Source organism: Xyrauchen texanus, chromosome 9, assembly GCF_025860055.1.
Source record: "Xyrauchen texanus isolate HMW12.3.18 chromosome 9, RBS_HiC_50CHRs, whole genome shotgun sequence".
NCBI classification, from domain to species: domain Eukaryota; kingdom Metazoa; phylum Chordata; class Actinopteri; order Cypriniformes; family Catostomidae; genus Xyrauchen; species Xyrauchen texanus.
In genome coordinates, this window is record NC_068284.1 from 30,604,243 (window position 1) to 30,618,785 (window position 14,543).

The following is a 14,543-nucleotide window of genomic DNA, read 5'->3' on the forward strand; positions in this document are numbered from 1 at the left end:
TCAAGCGGTGTTTTGTAACTCGTTTTGTACAGGCAGGAAGCGGCACACATTCCCCTGCCATGTATGTGAAAATGTAAAGCTCTTTTTACTGGGCCACAGTGAGTGTGCATGCAGATCGAGTTTTAACATTTATTTAAATGAGTGTTCTAGACAGCTGACATCTGAAAAAAAGCTCTGATAAATTCCCCTTGAGTTTATTTTATGTGTCTAATATTCTGTGGCATTTGAAATGGCCTCACCATGACACAAGTCTGAAGGCCCATTCGTTTGAATTACTCTGTATAGAAAGGCCATTCTCCAGATGCATGGATTAAATTATGTTTTCCCTACCTGCTCCTATACATATTTCCCCTTTATGCTCTATAAAAGAGTGTTTACATAAATTTTACCCTTTTAAATGCTGTTTTGATAAAATGTTTTTTTTACTGTGCAAACTATTAATTAACTGTGTACAACCAAATATATCAATATTAATCTACATGCTCATTCGTGAATTTCATGTAATTTGCTGTAAGCGATTTTAGCCATTCTAGAATTTTAAACAAGCTGAGCCATTGGAATAGCCACACCTCCTCTTTCCAAACCAGCACTCCAAAGATCCCAAAATGAGCTTTATTGACACCACCACAAGCAGAGATGGATTTCAAAAACAACAGCATAAAAATAGTGGCCTCAACTGACAACTGTTATGAGCAACAAGGCATGAAAATGGCATTATGCCTCAATATTTCGCTGCAACTACAATACCATGAAAACGAGCAATATGACTGACAAGCAGAAAGCGTCATTGTCCGCGTCCTGCGAACACCTTTTTTGTTTGCTGTTTACAGAGTCTAGAACTGTCACAGAGACCAGTGAGATATTTCAGGACACTTATTTCATTAATATCTTTCAGGGAGTGGTAAAAATGTTTGCATATCTTTCCATTAAAAAATCGCTTACAGCACCTTCAAGTGTCCATGTAACTAAAAGACGGTCACTTTTGAGTCACCCTAAAGGGATTTTTGAATGACAGATTGACAGACTCACACTAAAGCACACAAATAGACACAGATTCACTAAAACGTTTCTCATTAAATTCACTTTTGCCAACCAGTGAACGTTATCCTCCTGGGCTTCTCGGGCTGTTTGGCTGCAGCAGGGGTCAAGGAGTAAAGTGCGGCTAATTTATTCATTCAGTCAAATTTCCTGTGCAGATGGCAGGCTGATACAATATCAGTATGAGAATCCCATCGGAGGCAGAGGACCAGGGTGTTCACATGAGCAGGGCTGCGCTCTTATCTGATCAGCGCGCTGCTCTTATCTTCCTCAGACGCCGTTCTGCTCCACAGACAGGGAGATGGAGTAAGAGGCTTATATGTGATCTTAACCTCAGATCTGTGGAAAGAAACTTTCTATTTTGGAGAGGGAAAAGTAGGCAGGAGTTTCAGAGTGGTTTTTGAAGTGGTATGTAACTCCTGCTCTTTTCAACTTTCTTTAGGTGGAGGACCATTGAAGATGAGCCATTAGTGATAGCGATCCAAACTCCTTGCAGCGAACCTGATTCCAAGAGAGAGTTGACAACGGAAGAGATTGCACCATTCTGCCCATACCCTTTACCCCGTCTCTCTTCTCTCCACCCCTTCCCCACACCCCCCTGCTCTCACCCCTTACCCCACCTAAGCCCAACCCCAGCCCAATCACCAAAATGGACTTGCACCGGGCGGCTTTTAAAATGGAGAGCTCCTCCTATCTGCCCAACCCATTAGCATCCCCAGCGCTAATGGTGCTAGCATCGACGGCGGAGGCCAGCCGTGATGCCTCCATCCCCTGCCAGCAGCCTCGCCCATTTGGCGTGCCAGTGTCCGTGGAGAAGGACGTTCACCTCCCCTTCAACAACGGTTCCTACACCTTCGCCTCCATGTACCACCGACAGGGCGCTGTACCGCCAGGCTTCCCCAACAGGGAATTCCCTCCATCTCTCCTCCACCTCCACCACCAGTTTGCCCCACCCAATCTAGACTGTTCCCCAATAAGCATGCTCAACCACAGTGGCGTCGGGGCCTTCCGACCCTTCGCCTCTCCTGAGGATCGTGATGGAGCTGGAGGGGGATACCAGTCTGCCTTCACCCCTGCCAAGCGACTGAAGGGCTGCCTGGAGGCTGATGCCTCTCCGCACCTGCGCTACTCAGACGCAGAAGGGAAAGAGTATGACTTTGGCGGGGCTCATATTCCCTCCAGTTCACCTAGTGCTCTCAAAGCTGTAGAAGATGCTGGGAAGAAGATCTTTGCAGTGTCCGGCCTGCTGTCAGACCGGGAGACCTCATCCAGCCCAGAGGATCGCATTGAGCGCTGTGAGTACTCTTTTACTTTTTAAACAAAGTGCACTTTTATCACGACACAAAACATCAATACTCTCTTAAATAACATAAACTATTTAAACACTTTTTCCCCCTTGTGCACATATCCAATAACACACATTTCTTTGATACCCATTTTTGTTTTGCTGTAGAAACTGTTTATTTTGCTGGCTATTCTATGTAAGCTAGTTACTGAATCTCATATTCACATTATATTACAATAACTGAGACTATGCTGATATTTTTTTAATTGTAGTCTGATTTAATTATTAAAATGATAAGCTAATTCCTAACTCATAACATAGCAAAAATATTAATTAAATTGAGCCATAAAAGAAAAAAACATTTGATAACAAATTAAAATTTTACCCATACAGTTTTAAATTAATAAGGTTAATTATTTGAAACAAAAACCCAAATGTCAATATAAATGTCACCAAAGCTTCAAGGTTTTTAGCCATTTTTTTTAGCACAACTTACCCCTTAAATGTCTTGCTGTGACATATTATCCCTATAATGAAGAAAGTGTGTCCCATGTCACAAGTCAAACTGTTGGGGAATGTTTAGAGACTGTGCCCTGCTGCTCCTACAGAGCAGATAAATTCCACAGATAAAACTCATAAATGAAATTGAGGTTTTTCTTTGGTGAGAGAGCTTGTGTATGAGTGTGTATGCACGTTTGAAGGTGAGGAAATGTGAAATGTGTGCACAGATTCATAAGACCTCTGCAGAGCGGAAGCCCAGTGGTATTACGGTAGTAATCCAACCTGACCACTCTTACTCAAATACAGTCCCAGTGAAAACATTGGTACGCACACACACACACACCCACGCACACATACACGCACGCATGCATGCACACACACAGATGTTGGTGCATCTATCCTTACCAGGACCCTCCATAGACATAATGTTTTTTATACTGTATAAACTATAAATTCTATCCCCTAACCCTCACCAAAAACATTCTGCATTTGTAAATATTAAAACATTGTTTAGTATTTTTTTTTATGCAATTTGAATTATGGGGGACACTAGAAATGTTCTCATAAACCACATTTATAACATAATACACTTGTAATTACCAGTTTGTAACATAAAACAATGCCCTTGCAAACCACCCAAACCCGTACACACACACACACTCACACCCTGTTCTGCCATGAAATAATTTTATTCACTAAATGTGAGTCACAAGTGTTAACCAATGAAAAGAGCTTTTTGGTTTTGTTAGTAATTATAATTTGAGAAGGCAATTACTAAGCTTATGAGGCACAAACACACACACACACACACACACACGTTTACTTATCTATCTAAATGTGCACCTTTCATAAACTTCTGATTATTTAAAGCTAATTATAATTATTATACAACACAAACCATACCCCTAATAGATTTTATTTTTTTTATTAATCTTTAGAATATAATTGTTTTAGAATTTTTTGGAATGAAAGGAAATTGTATATTTCACTTTATTTATTAATCAATTATATACACCTCTGAATGTCCCAAATGTGATGTTTTGACAGATTTAGCTAAAGTGTGGCTAAGTATGCACACAAGTGTATGTTTTGGAGAGACTGTGACCTCACTTGAAGAGTGTGCGTGTGCTAGGAACAAACCAGATAACAAATGTCATAGGATGGAGCCATACATCATATTACCAAGTCAACACAGTGGAAAGAATTCAATATTTCTGAGAGTACAGTGGAGGAAAAAAGCACATACATTATAAACTATACCCATTTTTACACACCAATTTAAAATATCAACTACTGTCCCTCACATCTGCAAATATGTGTTCAAGTACATTAAGTACATTGGGGGAATACCAGAGTTTTACGTAAAAGGACAACCCCACTTTTGCAGTGCAATTTCTCTGCAGGTCGAAATTTAAAGTTAAGAAAACAAACACGGCAACAATTCTTGAATTTCTGGAATTAAGGTGAAGCAACAGAGAATAAAATAGTGAAGTCTTTCTCAGATGCCTACTGAGTGAGCCGCATGTATATGGGAGTAAAGAGAAAGCCGATAACATGTGTAAACAAGTGCACTGATTTCGAATCTTAAGCAGATTTTTCGCAAAAACAGCTTTCTGGTGTTCATTTAAACAAGCTCATAATGTGAGGCCTCATTATTTTGTCTGGTCATTTTGAATGCAGAGTTGAAGGTCTTGCTGAATGGTTTCTCTATTTCTTTTTCTTTTCCTATGCGTTCTCTGCTTTCTTTATACAGCTTGATTTGATATTTCTTGTTTTATGTGACTCTCTGCTGCCCTGGCTTTTCCTAATTCTTTCTCAGCAGCACAACTTTTAAATTTTTTCTTCTTCATCACATTTTATATGTAAGATCTCTCACTCAAATCTTCAAATTACAAATGTTCAAACTTTCAAAATGTTATATGTTTAAACTTTCACATTTTTAAATCTTAATATATATATATATATATATATATATATATATATATATATATATATATATATATATATTATTATTTATTTCTTTTTAAATACAGAATTCACTTCAATCGCTCACTCTCTAACCCGCTTACTCTCTTTGAGCAAAGAGAGAGAAACAGAGATGTAGAGAGAGAGAGGGAGATATGGAAGCACCCTTGATCGAACAGATGAAAGACAAGGGCGGCGAGCTGAGACTGATCCGATAAAAACAGCAGCACGCAGGCAGGCAGGACCATGAATGACACCCAACAAGAAATGAGAGAGGAAGGCAGGAGTGAGAGGGAGGAAGAGAGACAGACTAGAGGAGACTGTGTCCAGTATCTCATCTAGAATTTCCTCTCTGAGGGGGTCTCATTTGAGAGCTCTCTTCAAGACTTCCACATTAGCGCTTTTGAACTGCCAGCCGTACAGGAAGCAGCAATACTGTGCTGGTCCATTCGTGTAGAGGGATTATAACACCTTCACCTTCAGATCAGATTAAGAGCAGATAGTGGCTCTCGGTGGCCAATCCAAGTATAATCCAAGTCTCTCAATGGGCTGTAATCTGACATTCATACTATCAGATAAGAGCAGCGGCTTCTATTGCTGAAATGAGAGGGGATTACAGTGGCGGAAGGGATAGGAAAACCTCAGTCCGCTCTCTGTGGAATGAAGAGAGGGAGTTTTAAAATACAATGATTTGGAGAGTGGGAGACAGTTTTGCTTTTCACTCTCTGCCTCTCTCCTTCTCTTCCTCTCTCTTTTGAAGCTGAATCTAATTAGATTAAACCTTAGGCCCACCAAGGGCTCTAATGCAATTGAATTTCCACCAGTGTTCTAGAAGAGACTTAAACTGGGTTCCCCTTGACTGGGTACCGTGCTACTGGCTGTCACTTCAGGAGCCTTGTCCTCTCTCAGGGGGTGTTAAGCTCCAAATCTGCACAATACAGCAGCCAGTGTGATTCTCAGCCTCCATGCTGGTGAGCAGTAAACCACAGCATGAAGTCCTATCATGACACAATTTCTGCAGAGACATGTAATACGACAGCCTCACCCTGTGGGTATTTATATCTCAGATTATTCAGTTACAATACTTACAATAGGTGACATCTAGAGAATCATAGCATACAGTTTCCAATGGTTATGAGGAACTGTAAAAAGTTCAGTTATTACCTTATGGAGCTATTTCTACATGATTTGACCATTGCAAATTACTTTCATAATTTTGATGTAACCTAATGTATTGGGGTTCATTTATTAATATAAAATAATTTCTCTTCAATCAAACAGTTAATTTAATGTTACCACATGAAATAGATTTTTTTAGATTAACTGACATGCTTTTTTACATTGTTACTGTATCTGTAAGTATGCTGCATGTGATTTGGATCCATGTTTTTTGTTCGTATGCACAGGAGGTCTTAACGTTTGAGACCACATTAAAATTCTGGGATTCAACCTCTAATTTAAAACTGAAAATAAAAAAGAGGATTTAAAAAAATAATACAAAAAGAAGCATTATGATGTTAAATAAATAAGAAATATATACCATTCTGCACAACCTCTAGGTCCCTAATCAAATAATGAATTAGTGATCATGTTAACTCTTTTGTACAAAAGGTCAGATTACCTTGCTTCTATTGAAGCACACAAGATGCTCTTTGGAACATTCTCAAATTATGCTGGGATAACATGGATCATCAGGTTTTGCACAAACTTTAGTAAAATTCATTACATTTGTGTGCATTTTTTACACAAATTATCATGCTAATAATATAATTTGCAATGAAAAAAAAAAGTATTAATTTCGAAAAATTTAAATAGTAGAATTTTCAATAGTGATCTCAGACCTTTGGACTCCACTGTACATACGTCCGATTGCAGTGTGTATCTGTGTATGTGTGGACATGTTTATTTGTGTGTGTGTGTGTGTGTGTGTGTGTGTGTGTGTGTGTGTGTGTGTGTGTGTGTGTGTGTGTGTGTGTGTGTGTGTGTGTGAGACAGCTGGTGCTTGTTTGTTTGCCTTTTCTCCTTGCACACATTAGCATGGCAGAGTTGAGCAGGACAGCTATTACAGCACTATATCCAGAAGGAAAGCATGTACGTGTATTTAGGTTTGTCAGGAGTATGTGCTAAACAGAGGCAGTCTGATACAGTGTAACCTGTCTTTTGAATTTCCAATTCCTTTGTGAGAAAGAGAAAAAATAAGACATGAGAGCATGTCAGAGATGGAGAGACAGAAAGGAATGGGGGAGAGAGAGATGAAAGATAAAAAATAATAAAATGCAGGGGATGAGCAATCAGCAGCGCTGTGAGCTGAAATGCAGACTGCAGCTGCCTTCCTGAGCAGCTGAAATAAAAGGGAAAAAATCCTTAAGACAACAGAGTACAGCCACACAGGCTTCCTTCCTGACGTGACCAGCTTGTGAGCCGTGTGGGCCTGTCTTCATAAATCCCTGCTGATTTAGGGGAACTGGGTGGCTGGTAGCTCCGTGCTTAACCCCCACCACCCCAGCAGTAAGCTGCTCGGGCAATCAGGCCTTAAAGCAGTGCCACCGGCCACCCGTCCTTCCCTGTGGAGCTACCGCTATCTCTGTACGCTCATCCTGAACTTCAAATGATTTTTGCTCAGGTCGATATAGAGCACAGATTATAGCACACATCAACACATGTTAAAAGATTCTCCCATGTCCTCCCTGAATGCGTCAATCACAAGGAGATATTGTTACGGCAAACCTGGTGGGGACTTGTGCTCTAATTTACACGCTGCTGAGCAGTAGCACTGAGATGTATTGTGTTAGCATAGTTATTTTTTGCATTGCGTATCCCTGTCTCTATCTGGCTTTGTAAATGCCAGTCAGCCACTGTGTTCGGGCCTTTAATTATTTGCCGGTGCTCTTTCTCTGTCTCTTTTTCCTTCTCCTGATCTCTCTCTCTCTCTCACTCTTTCTCCCACTCTGTCTGCATGATTGATTTTTGTTTTTATGTTTTTCGACTGGGCCGCACAGATCTGTCAGAGTGTATAGTTATTCTGCTGTCTTTTTCCTTTCAAAAGCTCTAAAGAGCAGTGTGCACTGACAGCTGTTAAAACACACAGTTGTTGGGTTTTTTTTACCTCTTTTTTGTCAGAGAGCAGATGTCAGTGGCGTGTTTATGTATGTTTTTCTTTCGGATGTATTGAAAACTTTGGAAAACAGTTGCAGCGGAAGTAGTAAATCGCAAATACACCAGGATACATCATAATAAGGGAAATATGTTATTGTCAAACACAGTGACAAAAAAAGTGTATATGTGCAGTTCTTACCTTAAAGGTATAGTTCACCCCAAAATAGTTTTTTTTTAACCATGTACCCATCCTCATTTTGTTCAAAACCTAAATTACTTTAGGTGTAAATTAAAAAGGAGATGTTAGAGAAAGTGGTCAATCTCAGTCACCATTCACTGTCTTTGCAATGAAAATAAATGGTGACTAAGGCTAACATTCTGTCTAACATCTCTTTTTTTCCATTCACAGGTTGGAAAAAGAGGATGAGTAACTTATGAAATTATTAAGGGCTGAATTATTTCGACCAAAAATCTAACTCTGATTGTTTTGAAAATGTGTACGACTGCAATATGATTATTATTAATAATTAATAAAAATAGTAAGTGTTTGCTTAGGACCAAAATGAATTCATTGGCAAACATGGTCTACTGCCAATAGAAATACAGTTCATATTGTTCTTAAAAAGAACCAGACTAAAAAAATACAATGAAACATAAAGGAAAAATAAAACTAAACTGATTCACATACACTTCTCATTGTATCTATTTCCTGTGCACCTGTTTCTGTCAACTGATGTGGGTGGGATCTCAGCCCACTTTTCATTATTATTTTATGGAACCTAATAATAAGTTATTATTAAGTTAAGAAATTAATAAATTGTTATGGAAATAAATATTTGTATAAAATTAACAACAACAAATGCTTTTATGTTTGTAAAACAGTACAATTTTTATGTAATATTTTGTTAACCTGCATGCGGCATAGCTATGCAGGTCTTTATTTTGGTGGAAGTTTTTATTTTGGCGGTACACTGTCGGAAGTAGTAGAGTTGACAATTGCCTTTTAATGCAGAGAAATGCTCTCATCCCCTCTGTCCACAAAATATCATTTTTTTGAGGTTCCTAGATTTGGACATTAACATTTAGTGGCCAAGCATATTTGAAATTACACAAATGTGCAATTACTGAATCTATATCGATGTAACTATAACACACTCTAATCTCACGTGTGCTTTGAGGATGTGTAACACTACAGAGAATAGCGCATGCAGACTATTTATTTAATAAAAAATTAAATGTAATTACATTTGTTTATTTAATAAATAGTTATTATTGAACTACATCATGTCGCAATTTTGTTTTTATTTCGATTAATCGCTCAGTCCTAATGTAAGATTTATTTTGGGATCCCTTTAACCCCCCTATTGACATCTATATCAAATTTAGCCCCTAGTCCCATACTGTTCTCTAGCTTGCCCGCCTGCTTAGCTGGGTCAGCTACTGCATCTTCCACAAAATGTAGACTTTTCTCTCAAACAAGGTTTTTGCACAAACACACACACACACACATACACAGTTTTAAACTGGTAATATATTTGTAAATAATTTACTAACATAATTTTATATGATAGGGTACAATGGGGCTAAAGGTCCCCCAAGTAAAATACCTATTGGGTGTTATCGTCTCCTAAAACATTAGATGGCAGAAATAACTATTACAGAACTTTCCTAACCCCCTGTGACACTGCAACTAATTGTTTGACACTATTAGGAAGGAATGTATTTGTTGCAACGGATATGGAAAAGCAGCCCATTTTGACTTCTTGAAAAGGCAATAGAGATTCATTTATGAAATAGGAATGTACTAAAATTGTAACTCTAAAATGCACACTGTTGATATTCTTCAAGCAGATTAAATTAGAAATGTTTGTAATTTATTTGAGATATTATGAAATGCCAAAAGTGATTGAAATAAACATGAATTGAGACATGTTTACAAATATTTGCCAAGCTTTAAAACTTAAACTTTTAAACATTCCTTTAACATTATGTTGCTCCATTAATTTTCAATAAATGTTCATTTTCCTTATCATTATACACTTTGGGACCACAATACATTTTATAACAATAATTATTTTTGTTAATGCCACTGTACACACTAATCAACAATTTATGCATTTTTAATAGTGATCAGTTAGGGTCAAACATGACCCAAAGGACAAAAGGAGGATGCATTATCATAAGACATAAGGAGGGTTATGGGATTATTTTGACTTGATTTAACCCTTTTTTGTTGATGCAACCTGATGTTGTCAAGTTGATTCAGTCATATTTACAAATATTTTTGGATTCAATGTAATCACTTAATTTAGATGTTAACACATGAAGCACACTTTTTAAGTTACCAAACAAAACATTTTTACTGGTCAATAAAGAAATCATTAATTAATTCACAAAGGAAGAAAAACACTTTTTTTTTTATTGAAAAAATGCCTTCAAGATGTCAAGACACTATTGTTACTCATGTCCGGCAGGTAAAGAGTTAAGGAGATCAACTTTGTCATCCCAGCAGAAATATCCCCCTCCCCTCCCTCTGCACTCCTCCTCTGGTTCCTGTTCCCTCCCTCTCTCTGTCATGGTCTAGTGGTGAGGTTAAGTTAAGTAAGAGTGTTCTAATAATTAGCCTGCAGAATGGTGGCTCGTCTGTGCTTACCCAGATGTTAAAAGCCTTGTCCTCTCATGTGGCCTCACTGACAGTACCCCATCCACCTTAAAGTTTCAACTCTTTTGAGCTTTGTTTTCCTCGGTCCCTTTTTGCACTCTTATTTTATGTCTTTCATCCCTTTATCTCCTATGTTCTAGTCTAACTCACCTTACACTTTTTCTTCAATCACAATAGCATAGTAAAGCAACAAATTCAGGCCTTTATCATATGCTATCAATCAACATATCATCTTCTCTATCAAAAAGGTGATTTTTGGTTATCATGTTAAAATACCTCCTATCTCCAGAGACAACTATTAATATGTAATGTATGCTTTCCTCAAACAATGTAAACACTGTAGCTTTATAAAAACATTGTTCTGTTTGTTTGAGCATTCTGTCCAGCTTGACTAAGAAACACTGGCTCAAGGGGGTGGGACCATCTGTTTGAAAACAGTCATTATTTTTGCAATTCTGTTCGGTGGTACTAGTAGCCCAAAAATGACACCCTTCACCGTAGTTATTTATCTGCCTCTTAGAAGCAGTAATGAGAATTACTTCCCACTCTTGGCAAAAGACAGCAGGTGTCAGTGTAGCAGGGCATGACCTTGCGCACTGTGTGGTGTAAGGGAGCTCTGGGCTGGTCCATTGTTGCAGATCAAGAATTAGCGCTTCCTGTCTGAGCTTTGTTGGCAGATCCACTTGAATTGGACACAGGCTGGTGTGTGGAGCCACTATCAGAGAAATTAATGGGGAAAATGAGATGAGAGCAGGCATCCTCTACAGATTAACAGCTGGGATCAGAGTGAACGAGTGAATGAACGTAAACCGTGATGATCTTGTACCTCACTGCACAACACTCATGAATATACAGTAGCTCTTTATAGCCTGTCAAACACAGCTCTTGCTTGGTATGAAATTGAATAGCTTGTTCTGATTTATTTGTGGTTGAAAATAATTGAGCAATACATTATGACCTAAATGATATCCATTCATGGATGTAAGCTTTTGGCAGAGCTGTACATACAGCTGAATATGGGGTTCTGTCCTTCATAGATATGCACCAGTCTCTCAGGCTCTAGGTCAGGCTCTTTCCCATGGCCTGGATGTGGGCCTTGTGGTGATGTCACACTTTACTATAAAATCGAGTCGAAAGCAGTCCGCTGAGTCTTGTAGAAACGCACAGCTGGCACTAGTTCCGTTCTATGGATGCCTCGGGGTCAGGGAGATGGTCACGGTACCGCAGAAAGAGCACAGCAGGCCGTCATCATCAGAGAGGCCAGAGTTTAGTTCTGTGCCACTGGCAACCAGGAACAGCCTCATATCAGGCTCAAACCTCAGATGAGCCCCAGCCCCTTCTTCTGCCCATCCTGGAATAATTCAGATATGCTGAAAAGTCTCTTCCCCCAGAGTCCCTTAAAGAGGAAGGGGATAAAACTTCACTCTCGCTAACAGGTTCACCACCCAGAGCAGAGCAGGCCCACCCCAGATTCACTCTCTTTATCCTTCCCTGTCTCTTGCTTCACCCCTCCTCTCTCTTTCTTACTCCCTCCGTAATCTAATCTTCTCTCCTTGTGCGGGTGCAGTCTTCTGTGACAGACTTGTTTCCAAAAAGCCGGCTTGGCTAAAGGACACACATATTATATATATTTATTGCTTCCCTTAAATGTGAATTATTGAACAGAAGTGATTACCGACCGAGATGTGTTGAGGGCTTCTGGCAGCTCCGGGAGTTGCAGATGGCTATCACGGCACTCAAGGATTAAAACAACGACATCTTGCATGAGAAATGTCTTTAATGTAAGTGGAGCTCCCCGCCGAACATTAGAAATGTTAGCCCTTACACCTGTAGTTGTTTGGAGTTTGCTTTTGGGTGCTAACGAACCTTCAAGCTCTGCTTTATTACTTCTGAGATGCCGCATATGTGTAATCATTGCTCATTACTGGTCGGCGAGACCTGGGGCGGAAAGGCGGCCCGGGAGAATCTGCATGGAGACACTGCGTGCTCCTTCAGAATGCCAATAGCCCTCACACATATGAAAGTGTTGCCATTTTGTTCCCTCTTTCCGTCACTTTCTGTCCAGGCACTCGTAGAGGTCTGATTAATTATTTAGCAGCATGTATCATCTATTTACCTTAGTAATCCATCTGTCAGCATGCCTATTGATCCAATCCTGCATTCTAATTGTGCATCCTCTCGCAACAGCTAGCTCATATTTAGATTCAATGGCAGTCACTGTTCCTGACTGTCTGTGCACCATGTGACTTGGGCGACTATCGCGTCTGTCGCTGCGGTTACGTTTCAGAGACGTGTTGTTAAGCTACAGCTGTGCTGGAGAAAGTGAGAGTATACTTTCGCCTACTCTCAGGTGTGACCACACTATTGTTTTTGAAGTGTACATGGGAAGGATTTATTCTGAAAAAAGTGTGGTTGAGACCAAAAGCGAGATGAAATGATTGAGAGAAGTGAGAGTTCAGGAGAAATTCTGAAACCACAACGTATATACAGTGGCCCCCAAAAAGGATTGGTAAGCTTCTCGACACTTAAAGGACTATTCTGGGTTTAATACAAGTTAAGCTCAATTGACAGCATTTGTAGTATAATATTGATTATTATTATGTTGACCAAAAATATGGGTTACAGTGAGGCATTTACAATGGAAGTTAATGGGGCCAATCTGGTAACTCACTATGTCAAAAGTATAGACAATGTATAAAATTATAAGCTTCACATTTCTGTCTTTAAACCCTACAAAAATTGGCCAAATTCACTTCCATTGTAAGTGCCTCACTGTAACTTTGATTTTTGCTTTTTTAAAGAAAAGGTTGAAATATATTTTTGTGGTAATCCATATTATGCCACAAATGGTGTTGAATGAACTTGGAATGAATCCTCAATATTCCTTTAAGTCACACAAAACAATGTATGAATTTTATTGCATTAGATAAAAAAATAAAAAATCAATTGCCATCTGCAAACAGATGATGCTTGAGTTTTCCTTGGAACCAACTTTTCCTTTTTTCGTTTTATCCAACTAGTCTCATGGTAATTTCTCAATGTAACTACACCTGTGGTCACTCTGCTAGGACACGTGTTATCTTGAGGGGAACTGACTTCATACATCCATATTGGAGTAACCACATGTTTAGTTCATCACATTAACTATGGACTTGCTCTATAACGTTTGACAACCAGAAAGTGTCCATTTGTCCAGAGAGTGCAATTTTGAATAGTATATCTATTGTTTTTGAACAAATACCTTTTTTGTTTTTTTTAAATGATTCGCTTGAAAGTCACACTTTCCATTTTTTATCTCCCCCTCTTGGTTTCATACCTATTTCTTCTAACTTGTTTTGTATTTAGTGTAACCCGTTCTTTAATTCTCTAGCACTTTAATTTCCATCCCTCTATCTCCCTCTGTCTCTCTTTCTGAGTGGGTAGTTGTGTGGTGTCTATTGGGGTTTGTTTGTTGTGGTGACAGGAGGCGGCCCTCTGATATGAGCACGGTGGCAGCTGGTTGCCTTGGCTGGATGAGGTTAGTGAAAGGGCCGGACTGTGGGGTAGTTAGGAAGCCAAAACGCTCCTGCAGTTGTCAGGCTGGTCTGTCTGGTCAGGCCCCTGAAGCTGGGCTTTTACATACCAATAAAGAGGACCGTTTGGGGGTGGGCTTTCTGCCAGGCTGCCTGGGAGAAAACTGTTTAAGTAGGCACTTAAGATCGCTATCCCCCTTTCTGCTATCATGATGGGTTATGCTGTAGTTCTCAGTTGTGTCCTGACAAGGCTTTTGACATAATTGAATACAGTAGCCCTGAGTAGATAAGTGTTTCAAGTGCCAGCCAGTGTAAGTTTGAGAATTCTGTGTGTGTGTGTGTGTGTGCATGCTGCAATTGTATATATATTTTATTAAAATAATATTGCACTCTGTCATCATTTATTTACCTTGATATGGTTCCAAACCCAGAATGTTTGACTTAGCCACAAGTTTACTGTCATTGTACGATAATGTCATACTGG

General features: G+C 39.2%; 1 protein-coding gene across 8 annotated transcripts in view; it reads left to right on the forward strand.

Annotated features, from left to right (window-relative positions):
• LOC127649598 (E3 ubiquitin-protein ligase RNF220-like) overlaps nt 1–14,543 on the forward strand; it is a 155,480-nt gene that overhangs the window by 8,797 nt on the left and 132,140 nt on the right. For all 8 annotated transcript variants that reach the window (XM_052134783.1, XM_052134787.1, XM_052134785.1 and 5 more), the window contains exon 2: nt 1,481–2,333. In XM_052134783.1, the coding sequence (XP_051990743.1) occupies nt 1,688–2,333 (646 nt within the window). In that variant the 5' untranslated portion in view covers nt 1,481–1,687. The remainder of the gene's footprint in view (nt 1–1,480; nt 2,334–14,543) is intronic.